This window comes from Cryptomeria japonica, chromosome 1 (genome assembly GCF_030272615.1).
Source record: "Cryptomeria japonica chromosome 1, Sugi_1.0, whole genome shotgun sequence".
Classification (NCBI taxonomy): Eukaryota; Viridiplantae; Streptophyta; class Pinopsida; order Cupressales; family Cupressaceae; genus Cryptomeria; species Cryptomeria japonica.
Window position 1 is genome coordinate 453,139,564 of NC_081405.1, and position 17,705 is coordinate 453,157,268.

General features: G+C 36.2%; 1 protein-coding gene across 3 annotated transcripts in view; it reads left to right on the plus strand.

Annotated features, from left to right (window-relative positions):
- The window catches only part of LOC131064486 (uncharacterized), a 113,403-nt gene extending 97,120 nt beyond the window's left edge, over positions 1-16,283 (plus strand). Inside the window, exons 4-11 of one of the 3 annotated variants that reach the window (XR_009111285.2) lie at positions 66-177; positions 13,663-13,754; positions 13,874-14,048; positions 14,751-14,921; positions 15,052-15,152; positions 15,275-15,356; positions 15,572-15,700; positions 15,815-16,283. Coding sequence is in view for 1 of the 3 variants with exons in the window: in XM_057998644.2 (XP_057854627.1) it covers positions 66-177; positions 13,663-13,754; positions 13,874-14,048; positions 14,751-14,921; positions 15,052-15,152; positions 15,275-15,356; positions 15,572-15,579 (741 nt within the window). In the remaining 2 variants the exon portion in view is untranslated. Of the gene's footprint in view, positions 1-65; positions 178-13,662; positions 13,755-13,873; positions 14,049-14,750; positions 14,922-15,051; positions 15,153-15,274; positions 15,357-15,571 lie in introns of all 3 variants that reach the window. The other 2 variants (XR_009111286.2, XM_057998644.2) reach the window with 2 other exon arrangements.
- Positions 16,284-17,705: the final 1,422 nt, after the last annotated feature.

Here is a 17,705-nt window from a genome sequence, read left to right on the forward strand (position 1 = left end):
CTCACAAGAAGCCTCTATTTAGTCAGCATATATTTGCTAAAATTCCAATTTTATGGATTATGCAGATGGATTATATACGGAGCCAGACCAAGCCTAAGGATGGAAAACTATTTGCTATAGGTCACTCTATGGGAGGAATTTTGCTTTATGCACATCTGTCATCTTCTGCTAGGATAGGTCACTTTTTATATCTTAAATGTTTGTTTCACTTATTTTTGTGAAATCTGCATTTGAAAGCTGTGTCCGAGCTTTACAATTTTTTAGAAATTATTGATTTCTGTGGTGATAGGGATGCAGAATAATTTTTAGGTTTGAACACATTAGATGTTAGGTTTGCTCATGCATAATATTCGACTCCATTATGCGTAGTTTCTATATTTTGACATGGAAGATATCATAGCATTTCCTTTTTTTTCCCCTTATCTTTTGTTATGGTTTTTCTTTCATTAAATCCTCCTTATTCTCTTATTTTGACATGCTTCTCTATTTTATTTATATATATGCACCTTTGTTGTTCTCCAGTTCATCTCTCCTTGTGCATGATTGATGACAGCCTTGCCTTCAGGCTCTACTTGTTTATCATCATTGGGGAAATTTAAACAGATTTATTGAGAAGAAAAAATGTTAGGAATGTATCTCAAATTTTCAACATGATGACAGTAACCTCCTCTCATTGACACTCATTGGTAGATAGATTAAATGCTTCCGGTTCCTTCTTGGAAAGGATTAGGTCCATTAGGAAGATATATGTTTATTGCTATATCTGAAAAATTAAATACAAGAAGTAATAATAGAGATGACAATGCATACCAGATACAAGAGTAAAATATATATTTCTTCCCTCATGGAATTATTACAGAGAAGAAGACTAGAGATGCTCAACCAATGATTCCAGTTCACCCGACTATACCATACTACCTTCCTTGACGTACACAATATATTTAAAGGACCTGACGGTTGCCAAGAGGAACACAACTATCAACCAACCGATGCTTATAACTAACCGAGAGTGAAAAACAAACAATTAATATATTATTGAACATAACAATAGACATTGTATGCTAACTAGATCATCCTCCCCCAAAGAAAAAGTCGTCTTCTAGATCACAAGTATACATCAAGTAATATTCAGGAAGACTAATGACAAGAGTGTAGACAATGACTTGTATCATGCAAATTCAAAGTTGTAGTGTTCTTCAAAAATCAAGTGGGGGTCTGGGGGCAATGCTCCCAATGGGGTCGAGGGGCAGTGCCCCTTGTGGGGGTCTGGGGGTAGCGCCCCTAGCGGGGTCGAGGGGCAACGCCCCTCCTGGGTCTCGGGTAGCGCCAAGCCCAATTGAAGACCTTTTGAACCACATAGAACTCCATGGCGCACATCATTTTTGTTACTTTTTAAGATGCCAAGAATAATGTTGAAGAAGCAAGAAAATAGAGATTTCATGTCAAAATTATGATCAAGTTGTACTCTCTAGTGAGATTTCAAGACGACATGTCATTCCACTATATGCTTAAGTTGTGTAGAATGATGGCACTAAGATGACTGTACAACGTATGACACGATAAGAACTCCACATGTTGGCTAAGGTTGATGACGTATGGCTAGTTTGAGGGCCTGTATGGGATGCAGACACTATTGTACAATGCTAAAGATATGCTTTGTATAGGATGAAGTACCCACCGTACGACGTGGACAAGATACTCTATCCATACTTGATGAAATTTTTGTATGACAATGACTCCTTGTGATGCAAGAGCATCCCCGGTTCACAACAATCTTGCATCAATCAAAAACATTTTCCTTTCTGTTTTGTTTTTTGTTTGCAGTTTCAGTTTTCCTTTTTGTGTGTCCCGGTTTTGGCTCACCAGATCCTGTAGAGTTGGATTCTACTTGAAGACTTGATCATATTTCTTGCTTTCAGACTGCATCGCATTTGGATCACTTTCTGGCAAGATATCGCTACCGGTTTCCATGACAGTTTCTTGTTACCGGATTGACAGTTCTTTGTTACCAGTTGCCTGAGACCTATTATGGTGATCTACCGAAACCCATTCCGAAGCTTGCGGAGCCTTGGATGTTGATCTTGATGTTCCTTGGTGTGTGGCTGGCCTTTTCCAGTGATCTACGTTTCATCCTTTGGATTTTGCAGAGGAATCTCTTGGCGGAGGCCGACCTTGTTATTTTCATGTTAGGTCTTGTTCTTCGAGTTTTGATCCCTTTTGGGCCGACTAGTTCCTTTGATCGATATATATATATATATATATTTGTAATTACGCATTAGAATGTAATCAATTGAGAATCAAGGAGAGAATCAGATAGCTAGACTGTACATAGAAGATAGATCTTTCAATTCAAGGTCCCGGTTGTGACCTATTCTACCAGGCCTGTGAGCCGGTATGTTGTAACCCGGTTGTTACCGGTTGGATGTAATTAAATTTCATGCAATTAATCAATTTGTTCTGCATTGCCTCCATCATATCTTTGTGTTTCCGTTGTGTTTACTCGTGCTGGCCAGTCCAAATTGATCTCTTTGAGGTCCCTCCTCACCGGTGACTGCTTCACCTTGGAACCTCAAAATTTACACTAACCATACGAAACAATGCATAGGGTGTCGTATGGGTTGTAGGAACTGCCCAAGGGATCGTGCGTGAGGATGCACGAACTACTGTAGGGGATGCAAAACCCAATCAAGGTGCCATACGAGAGAATGGAAATGTTGTACGAACATGCGGATTGGCGAAGTTACATGCCATACGGAATTTTGGAGCCATACGGGTCGTATGGACCACTTCAAGAGATGAAAAAACTTCCTATGCCGTATAGCTCTGGTTACCGAGGGAAATGATGCTTTCCTAAAAACTTCTCTTGTATGCTACAAAACCCATCTTGTCAAGGATACTTTCGAATGCTTTTGCTAGAAATAAATAACATACCCTCGGCAAGAGTGGGATTTAAATAATGGCCTTTGCATAGTCTTCATTATTTTTGGCTTTTTCTTTCCATTTTTCACCCCTCCTAATTCCTTCTTTCTTTTCCAATGAATTTCCTGTGAAGTTGATTTTCCTTGACAATTATTTATATGCTCCCATTACATATTTTACTCCATATTGTTACATGTATTGTCCTATAATTCTACATGCTTCTATCGGCTCCTCTTCTCTGAAAGTTGTAGCTTCCAAAAAATTACATGATGGGAATACCTCATAGTCCATTTGCCAGTTAAATAGTCCATTTAGGGAACTCATCTCATCTTTCGAACAATCTTCCATATCGAGCACCCCTTCATCTTTGATTTGGAGGATACCAACTCCTCGTTGACCACCTGATTTCTCAAGTCGATGACGTACTTCTTTTACTCTCGACTGAGAGTGTGTTCCACTTCCAATTGTGATTTGCCTTGGCAGCAATCAACCATCCCTTGTCGAGGAGTGCATCGGAGGATGGCTACAAAGTCCAAAAGAAATTGTTGTCTTGATTGTTACTTTTTGTGCAATCATTGTTCCCAAGAGCTTGATGTCGAGTTGGTCGACACCTACCAAGTGGAAGGTTGGTGGTCAGAGTGTTGGTCTTCTGAGGCATTTCCAAGTACCTTTTGGCAATATGTTTATTCTTGAGCCACCGTCGATAGTGGTGTTTGTTAGATTCTTCCCCATTATTTCCATCTCGAAGACGGTTAGCTTCCTCTCGATGCTCAACTGTTGGTTGAAAATTTTGTAAACTGGAAAGGTTTACAAAATATGAGTTTCAGCCACAGCGTGTGAGATGAAATCTCTCCTCACAAAGGGGAGTATGCCTTCTTATTGCCTTTCCACTTAGGGAACTAGTATCTACTCTAAAATCAACTATCTATTCTATCCAAGGGCGTTACAATCATTCAATTCTCTTTTTTTAGAATGAATGTTTCCTTATTCTCTTTCTTTAGAATAAAAGGGTTTTACTTCATTAAATACTTGGATCTTTCAAGACACTAGCATGAGCAATAATAATCGATAAAGAGTTAAGCTGAGTTAAAGAACAACCTAACAATGTACCAATGCAATTTATACAATTTAAGATCTCGTGTAGCACAAAGACTTCCACAATTTCCTATCTAAACAAAGATAATATTATATTGAAGCACAAAGACTTTCATATACAATACCACCTAAAATATATGAGAGAGAAAACTTGTAGCTCAAAGTTTTATTAGAATTTCCTATTTCTTGACTCTGACTTCTAATTACCAAACTTGATATCGTAGCTCAAAGACTTGCAGATATCAAATTCAAATCTCTTTTAAAACTCGCAACAATAACTATTTACTTCAAATAAATTCAAGGTCATATAATTGCATTGACATAAGAACACTGCATTCATATGAAATAATGCTTTAACACAAAGTTTGAAGGAACAACTGCTCCTTTATTCACTTGAAAGATGTTTCACAAAATAAGCACAAAGTCTCAAGATGCTACACAATTCGATAGAGTTTTGTGGCAATGCTAAAGGATGATTATTTACAATGAGCACCCTCATATATATATAGGTGGGGCTATGAGAAAAAATAGGAAAAGTACAACTGACTTTTTCAAAAGCAAAGTCCTATTTGACTTAGGACTTGTGCAATCCTACGTGGAAAAATATATATACAAAATGATACCTGAAGTGTCGATTGTCAATTATAAAAATGCACTTAAACTAGAAAGCATGAAAATTTACTAAGTGTTCTATGACACTTCTTGTTCATTTTGATCTTGTTTCAGGAATTCTTTAAATTTCTGCAAAGTAATCTTCATCTGGGACTCATTGGGACCTTGAGTATGGCTGGTGATAACCTTAACCCGAGTAATAGAATCTCCCAAGACAATATAGCATTTCTTGTGTTTCTTCAAGAGAGATCCTAAGTTATCTAGAATGACTTGTAGATCTACTAGTTTATCAATTGAGGATATGGAAAAATCCTCTTTATCAACTTCTGCACTGTCAAGTAAACTGAATTCCTCAAGTAAACTGAATTCCTTAATCCTTAATGATTGCATCTAGATGAAGAATCCCTTGGTTTTCGTCTAGGAGTGTACATGGAAATTTTGATGTTTTCCCTACAATTTGTCTTCTTAGCTACACACTCCTTTTGTGCCTTCCGCGTATCTTTAATGAGTAGCTCTAGGGTATCCAGTGCCTCCCGCTGCTCAGTGTACATGTCGTGGGTGGTAAGCACTCCATTGTCAACCAAGATTTGTAAATCAAAGTCTTCTAGCTTTAACCAAGCATCGAAGTTCTTCTTTTGTCTTTCCAATTCCTGTGAAAGAAGATCTAGTGTTTTCTTCTCTTCGGACTTTACACTTTCCAGATTATTAATTAGTTTGATTGCAAAGCTCAGGAGATGTGTTCCTAGACTTAGCATCCTACCCATCCTTTCACCAACTGCCCTGTAGACACCGAACTACATAGTAATACAAGTAGCATAAAAACAAATGTTGTTTGGGTTTGTAAGCCCGAACAACATCAAACCGACTTTAGAAATAAAAACAAAATGATGTTGTTCAAACTTTACAAACCTGAACAACATCTTGGGTATAAAAACAACTAAGGAAAATGCTAAATGCAAAACCCTAAACTGAAACAAGGGCATGATTTACATTTTAAAAAATGTAAAAGAAAACAAGATGAGGGAAAAAATGACTCATTTGAAAATCTAATGCTGAGAGAAATCGCTTGTGAAAACGTCTAATCTTTTTCTAAAACATGAGGGGAGAGCAGAGCACGAATTGTTGAAACAATACGACTTCAAATGAAAGAAATGAAAGCAAAAAGAGATTAAAATGAAAGAGAATAGAAACCAATTGCAATACAAACACTTGACATTAAATGCGATTTGTGCCACATTAATGTGCATTTCGGGATCATAAACCCGAAATGCATTGAAGATGTGTATTTCAGGCAAAGTTCCCAGACTCGGACTCGGCAAGGCCGACTCAACTCGTGACTCGGCTATGACTCGGCAAAATAAAAAACCCTTGAAATTAAGAGATTTTTAACGATTTAAAACTTGTTTCATGCACCCATTATTGAATAAAGCCCAATTATGATGTGTGCTAGATTGTTATGCCATGAAAGACATGCTGGTAGAGTATTTACTTGTTTGGGGCTTCTGTTTCATATTTTCTTTGGCCAAATTGAAATTTTGGGAGCACCAACATGAGACATCATGAACATCTTCACTTGGAAACTTTAAGGAGTGCTTGTGTATGGTAGCATTAAATAGTGTGCTTGTTGAACTTAGGTTTTACCTTGGGACTATATTTGACCTTGGTCTTTCTTGGACCTCTTAGTTTTTGGGCTATATATATGTTGGATGGAAGGGGGAATTGTAAGGCCAAAAGGGTTTGAAAATATGCTCCTTAGAGACATGTCCCTTGCCAAAAATAACCTTGTGCCCCATAGGGGGATTTTTTGGGATGTGGGGACATGTAGGAAATGTCCGCAATTCACCCCCTTTTTTCAAAATTTTAATAAACATCCCTATTGTGAGGTACTCACACATCACCCCATTGCAAATGGGGACCCCCACTTTTTGCTTTCTAGGGTTAGCTCTTTTATTTTGTTGTTGGTTGTTTTAGTGTCTTAGCCTTTGCATTGAAGGGATTGAGTTTCTCAAAGGTCATCAAGTCAGGTGGATCTCCTCAAGGTGGAGTGAAGGAGGTCAAGTCAATTGAGTGATTAGGGGTTATTTAGATAATTCCTAGGGTTTTTGTGTACTATCTGGTCACGCTTCAAGATTGCTAAATCAAACCTTGGTTGAATGCATAGTGTCCTCCTAGGTCCCGCCCCTTACATCAAGGTCAGAGCGAACTCGCCTTAGAAGTCTGGAATGCCATCTTGATCCTGAAATGGCCTAAAATTTGACTCTGTCTGGAAATTTGAAGAATCCTCCAAAAACTAGATTTTGCATTATAACTCATGGAGGTTCGAAACCACTCTCAAACATCCTGACAATATATATGGAATATAACTTGAAGTATAAGAAAGAGAAAATACATAAGGAAATGCCACTTATACTTAAATGTTATATTCCATATATGAATCCTGACGGAGAGACTAACTTGTCAAACAACTTCATGTTTTTTTTGTTTTTTGCAAGTCAAAACATCGACCTGCTGCGGCACGAGTCCTGGAGCTCGGACTTGGCGAGTTTTTCCATAACTCGCCTGACTCGTGAATCAGGCGAGTTATGAGAAAAACTCGCCGAGTCTGAGTCACGAGTTGTCAAAACTCGCCGAGCTTGGCTCGACTCGCCAACTCCGCAAACTCGCCTGACTCGACTTGCCAACTCCACAAACTCGCCCGACTTGCGTCGAGTCTGGGAAATCAGGTTCATGATCCCGAAATGCACATTAGATATGAAAATAGGTGTAAAATCGGGGTTAAACCCCAAAAATGCACCTAAAAATTAAAACGAAGTGTTACAAAGGGAACTTAGTTAATTTTATGAATTGACTCAAATCGAGAAATTTTCATGATGACAAAAAGCAAACAAAGGATAGCGAAAATTTGTCTTGATTTCCGTGCTTAGAGCACATGGGCTACAAATTTGGACAAAATTTGTAGGGGTTATCCCATGCTTGCGCCATAGTTGAAAATGGGGATACATCATTGCAAACAACATGGGATCAATGGCTTGGTTGCTTTCAAGTGGTGGTTTCACTATCGGTTCCTCTTGTGGCTTACATTGGTTCAGAACATTTGTGTTGTCACTAACCATGTTGGTAATTGCCACTCTCAGTTGCGGCTTAGTTTGAAGAAGGTCTCACCTCGATGGGTATGGTTGTTTGTAGCACCTCTCGAACTATGTTCTACTCTGACTCTAATCGCAATGATGTATTTGCAGTTCCATTAGAGGTTATTCGTTCCTTTGCCAACACTTGTTCTACTTTTGCGCTAGCTTCTCGGAGTCATTCCTTCTCCATTTGAGGGTCTAGGTACACCGCCTTCTTTGTTTGTGCTCTCGTGATTGCCAATATTGCCTTTCTTTGTAAATTGATTGAGGGAGTATGACCAGTTAGGAAGAGAGTCAAGAGACCATTTGGATAAATCCTTTCTATGATGAAAGTGTTAATTCAGAGATCAATATAATTTTGGATGTGGAAATTATATGTTTTTTTGACATTTTGTTCATATTGCATTTATATCACAATTAACTATGAAAATTCAAGCTTGTAGATCATTGCTAGCTATACTGAGTATTATTGTTCCTCTCTCTGTCTATATAAATAAATAATATACATGTACATTTACTGTTTATACTTTATATATATACATACACACACACATACATATACATACATACATATGTATGTATATAATTATATTGTGTGTGTGTAAATATATATATACCCGTGCCTGTACTGAAGGAAAAAAAATGCCATACTAGTGTACCCATATCCACTCCCGTACCAGGATCATCAACTTAGCTTATATCCAAGCTCCAAGTGTTTGTACTTCAAGGCTCAAGCACTTCAAAAACATGAGTGTCGAAGCCATAGAGCAGTAATTAGACCCTAACTACGTTTGCTACCAATATGTTCGTTGGATTTTGCTTCAATGATTGTATTTTAGTTTTAAATACTCTTGTTTTCTCCTTGTTTATGAGGTTTTAGTTTTTCATTATTTTTTGCTTTATTTTTCACTTTTCCATCTCTGTTCTGAAGGCTAAGTCCAAGGCTTGGGACTCGGTGATTCCTGTGAGTCTGGCAGACTCAGCGAGGCTGATCAGACTTGCTAGGAACTGGGTCCGAATTTGTGGGACTTGTTTCATGGTTCTCACCTCATGACTTGCTAAGTTTGGGAAGTTTTTGGTGGGTCTTATAACACTGTCTTTAAGCACCTTCTCAATGCTTGGATGCATGTCATGAAACCCAAATATTTTGAAGATTTTAAATCTCAAAGATATACATAGCTTCAGCACTGCATTTGCAACCAAAATGGCATGATGAATGCGGAATAACAGAGAACTTTTGAATGCTGTTTGGAAGGCACAAATACCTTAACAGCAATATATTAACTTACAACAGCATAGGACTTGGCAAATACGGAATGGTTCATGAACCCAATTTTGGGAAGACATCTGGAATGAATTCCTTCCCTTTATTTCCTACGGATATGCCAAGGCTAAGCTTGAAATTTCTTGCAGGTCAAAGGTTGCCAAAAGTGGTTGATTATACTATATGGACCTTCATAGTATAATCATGTTATCAACAAACTCATCTAAGAGATAACTTCAGCTTCTGTATTCAACTATAACAAGGAACTTGTTAATAGACACCTATGTAGAACGGAAAACCAGATAGAAGAGTGTGGACTAACACTGTGGTTGGCATTTGTATTATTTCTTCAGTCTAAAGGGTTGTAGCATTTGCTGGTGTGAGGGAAAAATGTGGAATAAACTTTGGTGAACAAGAACCTGGCTCAAATTTGATGCTTTCTTGTGGGTATTTCTTATTGAAAAATATTAACTGATGATAATATGAAGAAAAATGTGTTTACTTGGTAATTCTACTTGAATGATTATTAGAGAGTAAATGGAGTAAGAGAATAACAAAATATAATAATCACTCACAATAGCGTTTCAGAAAGATATGTCATTCCATTTATTCAGTCATCAGATATGCAATAGTTATAGGGGTTCATACATGCGGTCCTCGACTATGAGTACAATAACTAATATATAGCAAAGCTAACAGTGATTGAGAATGCCAACCATTGGTAAGTACCAACTAACAATTAACTGTTGCGAACTAATTATTTAATTACAAAACAACTTATTTTATTTATTTACAAGCTATGTCAAGCCCCCTCCCCCACAAAAGAAAGTCATCTTCCAGACAACACACTAACAAAATTGGGAGCTGAACCAAGACTGAGAAGCTGTCCTTGGAGCTAGATGTACAAAATATGTGGGAGTGGACATCAGAGTGTTGAGTTGCTGAACTGTGTACATCTTCTTTGTGTAGCTTCAAATGGTGAGCTGCTACCAATTCTCATTTCATTGCCACTTTGACCATTTGTGCAACGTCAACCAATTGGCATTCCTTCTTTGCCAATTTTGCCTCCATGGTTGTGACTTTGGTTCGTTATGCTTTGGTAAGTTGTGCTTGTTGGGCAGGATGCTCTTGAAACACCTGTGTGCTCCATCCATCTCAGTATGCACTTTTTGCACCATTTAGAGGGCTTCATCCTTTTGATGTGTAAGCTGGTTAGTGAAGACTATTTGACGCTTCAGCCTATAAAACAGTTCTTTGAAAGTTGTTTCCTTACCAAGCAAAGCTGTGATCACCCTACCATCTCTTCCTCCGAGAGGAGGCATGGTAGGGTACCAAGTCACCAACATCTCGAGTGTTTCCACTCTAGGTCATCCTCTAGAAGTGAAGAGTCGGGTAAACTTCCCCTCACACTCTTGCTACATGAAAGCCAAAATATGTTGGGCTTCTCACCTCACCAATAGAGAATGCACTCTATCCAATCACCTAAAGATGTCTGCTACATTGTGCATCGCCACTGCCATAGACTCTAAATCTTGAATGTATTGTTGAATTACAAAACTCTTTCTTTGGAATTAGGTTGATAACTGTGTTATTGATATCCTTCACAAATTTTTAGTTTCAGCCTAAAGTCGTCTACCATCTTCCAAACATCCAACGCAATAAAATCCCAACACTTGTGAAAGAAAAGTGCAGGGAAGCTATCTGATATAGGTGATTTGTCTAGGTGTAGTTGGAACACCACGATCTTGACCTCTTCAAATGATATCGTTTCATTGAGCCTTTCATTATCTGCATCTGTTAGGTACTCTGGAATGGAGTCTAGGAAAGACTTTAAGTCACCGAGACTGCCGCACTTTCAATCTCCCTATTGCCATTCATGATAGACCCAACCTCATTCAAAATTGATTTGATCTTATTCCTGCCATGCCTGGCTTTGGTGGAGGCATAAAATAATTTTGTGTTTAGGTCACCAGTCTTAAGCCACAGTTCGCCCGCTTTGTCCCTCCAATAAACTCCTTCACACACCAACAATTTTTTGTGCTTAGATTTTAACTGTACTTCTAGCTCATAGTCCTCCTTAAACATGCCCCAAACAGTTTCTCTTGCATTTAGTCTTTCCAATTCATCATCAACTCTTTCCTTTTCACAGAAGATATTTTTAATGTCTCTTTGTTCCAGATTTTGAGCTTCAATTTTAGAAACTGTAGTTTCTTGGAGAGAACATAGCTTGGAGTTTTGGTGAATTGACATACCTTCCACCAAGTCTCCAGAAGCAGTAACAAACTCTCATCCTTCCACCACATACTTTCAAACTTGAAGGAGGAATTCGCAGGTTTCACCTCCAATTTGATTTCTAAATTAATATGGAAATGATTAGAGGCTGAGATAGGAAGAATCCTAGCCTCAGTTTGCATAAGGCCATCCAACTAGTTCACAGATAGAAGAAACCTATCTAGCCGTTTTGAAATGTTAGTGAAACCCAACCACCTATGAGTCCAAGTGTACATGCCATTGCTCTGTTGGCTATATTAACACCATCAACACCATCAATAACATCAACAAAATCCATGACATATAACATTGATCTGTTGGCTATATTAAGACCTTCACTTTTTCCATTTAGTTCGAGAATTGCATCAAAATCACCACTAATGACGAAGCGCCCATCTCCTAATGACTTTATTTTATCACTTATCGAGGCCTTGGTAGCTCTTTGTTCCTTTGATTTTAATGAGTCATATACATTAAATAAAGTAAATTCCAATTTCGAACTAACCACATTGATTTGGAAATTTATTTGTATTATATTATGTAATGAATTAAATAATTTTTAAGTAATAGGGAATTATCATAAAGGAATCAAAGAGCAAGTTAAATTTTGGCAAGGCTTTCAGGGGCAATCCAAGCATCTTTCGGTTTGGTTGTATTATGAGAGACCATGAAGAACATGCAATTGGTGTAGCTTTTGATGGGTCTTAAATAGGAAATAAATAACAAAGTAGAAGCCATGACACTCTTTTTAAACCTAAAAATTTGTTCACGCCTAGGCATAAAGAAGGTGCAAATAGAATAACACCCATATTATTATAAATGCCAAAAAAGGGGATTGAAAATTAGAAAATCAACAAAATTGAAAATCAATTATGATCCTAACTCAACGAACAAAAGACTTTTACAATCAAACATGTTTATAGAGAAGGGAATTATCATGCACAAACTGACAACTTTAGTATTGATCATAGCATAGGGTTTGTATCTAGAGATAACTTAAGACTTTGGATGTTGCAATCGTCCTATTTATTTCATGATGATATATAACCACTAAGAAAGCTAACAAATCTCTACAATGACACAAAATGATTTTATTGCAAGCAAATTTATTATCTCAATCCTTCCAAGGACATGGGGCTAAAGATTATGAATTTGTGGTGCCCAATGAATCACTTCTATATGGTTTCATTGTGATATTACTAAGTTGATTTTTTTTTTGTGGTCTGTATAGATTGTGAGTAGCAATGCATATTACCTAAACTATCAATATCTAAAAGTATGACTAAAGCTTGCAAACATGGAAATCATTTGTCAATCATTTCAGTATTTGTCAATTTGGTCCACTAAAAAACACAACCTATCGGCATTCCATTGCTCAAAAAAAACGTGCAACTGCTAGTATATGTGGTTTTACAAGAGTGTTCAGCTAGTTCTGAGCTATTCACTCCATGATGATGAATGTTCTTACATTGTTTTTTTAATAGCTCCCCATGAATTTTAGTTTTGTTTTTTGATTGTTTTCTGAATAGCTCTCCCTGAATTTTAGTTTAGTTTTTTGATTGTTTTCTGAATATCTCTCCGTGAATTTTAGTTTTGTTAGGCAGTATGTGTAAGTGATGTTTTTTGGCCAAAATGTTATCTTCTTCCGTACAAATTTTATATGTGGTTTTACAAGATTGTTCTGCCAGTGCTGAGATATTTACACCAACAATTATGAATTTACTTAGTGTTTTATTCTTTTCTGCCTAGATCTCCCTGAATTATAGTCTTGTTAGGCATTATGTGTAAGTTATGTTTTTTGACCAAAATGTTAGCTTCCTCCATACAAATTTTATATGTGGTTTTACAGGAGTGTTCTGCTAGTGCTGAGCTATTCACTGAACAATGATGAATGTTCTGACAGTGTTCTTTGATTCCTTTATGAATAGCTCTGCCTGAATTTCAGTTTTGTTCAGCATTGTGTGAGATTTGTGTGTTGTTGCAACTACACATGGTCCCACTCTGAGTCTATTGTGGCCTCTAGCTAGATGTATCACACAAGGCATTAAGGTCTTGGTTGAATGGAAGAAAAAGCAATGGTGGTTAGACCATCCATGAGTTATAAGTTCATTTTGTATTCCATTACAATATCAAGATTCATGTATTGATTTCTTTGTCAAGAGTGGAAGTTGTATAATTTAAAGTTATAGGTTATAAATTTTTGTTGAATATCAATATAATATATTTTTTTGGATATAAGTAGTGGAACTATGAGTTTTGCTCAATACTATTTGCTGTCTCTGGCAGAAGAATTCAAGCTTAGTTGCAGTCTGTACCTGGTATATCTGTGCAAAAGCTTCGTCATATATTGATCCTTATGGTCATTACTTGCAGGAAAACAAAGTGGTTTCGCAGCCATTGTTACATTGGCATCATCTCTTGATTATACGGCCTCAAACTCGTCAATGAAGTTATTGGTTCCACTTGTAAGTTCCAAGCGGTAGTTTCTGGAAATCAATGATTTCATTTGGATTTGCCATTAGTTATTGTTTTGTTCAGAAGCATTCTATCTTAGTTTGCTGAAGGTCATATGTTGATCACACAGGCAGATCCAGCAAAGGCTATTAATGTTCCTGTTCTTCCTTTGGGAAAGTTAATGGCTGCAATATATCCGCTTTCCTCACAACCTCCTTATGCTTTGTCTTGGCTCAATCGCCAGGTGTCTGCACGAGATATGATGCATCCAGAGCTGTTTAAGAAGCTCGTCTTGAGTAACTTTTGTAAGTTAAAATTCTGTCAGTCACTATGAACTAATTGGACTATATTTTCAAGAATTTACATGCTCCACTACCCAGATGAAGTTTAATTACAACATTAGGGATGGCTGACCATCAGAGAAAGAATATTTTTTGCTATTTGGCACAAATTTGTGTAGGTTGCTTAGAAATAAAATAACAGGAAAGAATCAGTATTGCCGGAAGGGAACTACATGGCAATTAATACCCCAGCATGCCTATATTAACATAATTTTGCACGTGGAGAAGCAGTTGGTTTATTACAACACTGCTAACCATGAAAGCGGGCTTGTGATAATCAGATTTATCCCCACTGTTAAAATATTATTTATAATTCTGACAAAATCTGAGCTCTGCCATATATCCACAGGAGGGCCAACTTTAGCAACGATTGGGTTAATATGTTTATATTCCTCTCAGAGGAGGTGCAAAAGCAAATTGGAAAACAAGAAAGCATAAAGGAAAATAAGAATAATTTATTGCAGAAATGGGACAGTGATCTCAAGTTCTCAACTATAATAACGAGTATATTTGTATTGGTTGACCTACTTTTCATTGCTGAAACACATCAAAAAATATTGCACTCCTAACAACAAATATATACAGTCAGTTATGCAAGTAGAGAGACATGAAACAATATGAGTTTGTTAGTTTGCACTTTGAAATTTGTGTTTTAACTTTTAACAGGTACAGTACCGGCAAAGCTGATCTTGCAGCTTGCAACAGCTTTTCGTCCTGGTGGATTGCAGAATCGAACTGGGTCCATCTATTATAAGGAGAATTTAGATAAATGCAAAACTCCTGTTTTAGCAGTAGCTGGAGATGAGGACTTGATTTGTCCACCAGAAGCTGTACTTGGTATGTTTTTCTTTTTTTTAATACGTAAGCTGTACTTGGTATGTTAACGATCACTGCTAAAGCATCTTATTTAGTGAATGTGTAATACTCATGTGGTTGCACTCTTTGGTGACGTGATGTTTTTTAACAGATACTGTGAAAGAATTTCCTCCAGAATTGGTTACTTACAAACTCTTTGGTGGAGAAAACGATGTACATTATGCTCATTATGATCTTGTTGGGGGCCGTCTGGTACATATTTTCTAAACTTGTCACAATGCCTAGCTAAAATTTGTCTTTTACTCAATATATTAAGATCATTCTGGATTGAAAAAGCAATCATACGATCATCTGCACTTTTATATTTTACTCAGGCAACCGAAGAGGTATATCCTTCTATTTTGGAATTCCTTACCAAACATGACAGTTCTGAAAGTAGTGACATTTCAGAAAAAGGTGGGTTACTTTCTCGATGCACAGAAATTCTAAGAGGACTGAACTGGACTGAAATAAGGGCGTTACTGATAAATGATTATAAACTTATAATCACAGAGGTTTTATTATCGATAAACTACTGAAAGCTATATCATTGTAGAGTGTTATGATCATTTAGTGAATCATAGAGTATGCAAATTTCTTAACTCATGAAGAATTCTATAATTGTCTTGCAGGTTACTGACATTCAAATTAGAGGACAATTATGGTTTTGTTGCACTGTAATGAGAAACTCCTTGTCGACCTAAGTGGCAAATCTGTATCAGTAAAGTATGATGAGTGATTGTTTGGTCGAGGAAAAAACAGTACTCCTAATGAGATCCTTTTCTTGTTGCAATTTAATAATTTATCTTTTACTTTTCTAATGCTCTAGAAGCAAAATTCTATTGCTGAATATTTCTTTTTCTTGTTTTTGCTAGCATGGCCAAAAATGGTGGACATATATATATGTTGACTCTACAAACTTTTCTCCAGACTGCTATTACTGATTAACATCAAGCATAGGATGGACATTATCATTGGCATGTCAGTCAAAATTTCTATGCGTCTGGGATCTCAACTGTTTAGCTTTCTTCATTGAAGTTTATTGAAATTAAACAATTAATTATTCTTGTTTGGTGGAAAGTGCATGTATTTATAAGCATAAGATTATGGCAGAGATGAGGTATTATTGGCCTTGTTCACGATATATTTGACAAATACATCACAAACAAGTGTATTTTTCGCGCTTGGATGTGTTATGTGAATTGGTACACCAATAGTCATTAGGTTAAGAAACCGAAATTTGAAAAATATGTGCAAAAATACACTCAACATGTTTGTCTATTGGGAGTTACTGTAGAAATTGAAAATAGAACATTTTATAAACAAGGGAATGATATTTGTGAATTCAATTTAAATAGAAATTGAACTTAAATGAAACCCAAGACAAACATTTCAATTAAATAAGTCATCACATTCAGCTTAAGGAAAAATGTGATGTAAATGGTTCAGGTTTATTTCGAAGCCCAAAACTTGCGATCTTTCATTTATTTTTCCAACTCAAAATCTTTGTCCCATACAATATTTCGCAAAGATACCAAAAGTCCTTTACAATGATAATGTTCTCAAATATATAGGTAAAAGAATAATAGTATTCAAATTAATGCATACTTTGAGTTTCTTTTCAAATATTAACTTATGAACTTTACAAACATGCAGTTTATTAATTTTTTTCAGATAAAATCGATTTGTATACGTGTCAAAATGTCCCTATGAAACTATTTTATTACTTGAGTTCTCTTTTTCAATGATAATCACATGTTTCTCCTCATTTTCATGAATTTGTTCTTGGTAATCAATAAATTGTGTTTTGATTTGGTTCCTTAAGCAGTTGAAACAAAAACTATAAGAGAAATATATGTCTAAAATTTAATGAGCAATTTTGTGCTTTTTGTCAAAATGTTTTTCAAATTCTTAAAATTAAACTTTGTCCCCTTGAACTTCTCTATACAAGAAAAAATAGATATAAATTTTTTAGTTGATCTTTATTTAATAATTTCAATAAGATGTTTTTTTATGGCACAAAGAAATAATCGATTGATCTTCACTATAAAAATGACTTCATTAAAACACATACATATTAAAAGTCAACAACTTTTTTTAAATTTTTTGAATATAAATAACAAAATATTGGTCATATTAACTTATAGATCCCTATCAACATGACCGAATGATAGCACAACAATTCACCCTCCCTCATCTTATCCTATGCCTTAGAGCCCTTAAAGTCAATATTGCTAAAGAGACAACAGATGCCCACAACTATAAATATAGAAAGGGCCACAAGATTTGTCTTTTGAATTCTCTTTTGGTCATCACTAAAAATAGAGTGAAATCTGAATTAGAATGATGTATATTTGACAAACAATATTAATCATTATAAGTCATGACAAATCTAGTAAAATTGTGTGAAAACAACATCAATTGATGCCAACAATGGAAGTAATTATCTTTTTGCTTCTAGAAGCTTCATCTCTATGTATTATTTCATAGAGTTGGTTGCATTATTTTATGATTTTCAAGATTATTCTTTATGAGACAAAATCATAAGACAAAAAATTGACTTCAAGTGGGAGATTGTTGGAATATGAAATCAATTCAAGTGTTATTTTAGTAGTGATGAATAGTCATCATGGGGTACCATGGTAGTGCTTCAAGCTTGCATTTGATGTAGTTGTTTGAAGGACCTAGCTTCAAGTCAAAGGTTGAAGGCTTGGGATTGCAAGGGGGTTGGTTGTAGCCCTCTTGCCATGTTGAAGGTGTTCATTG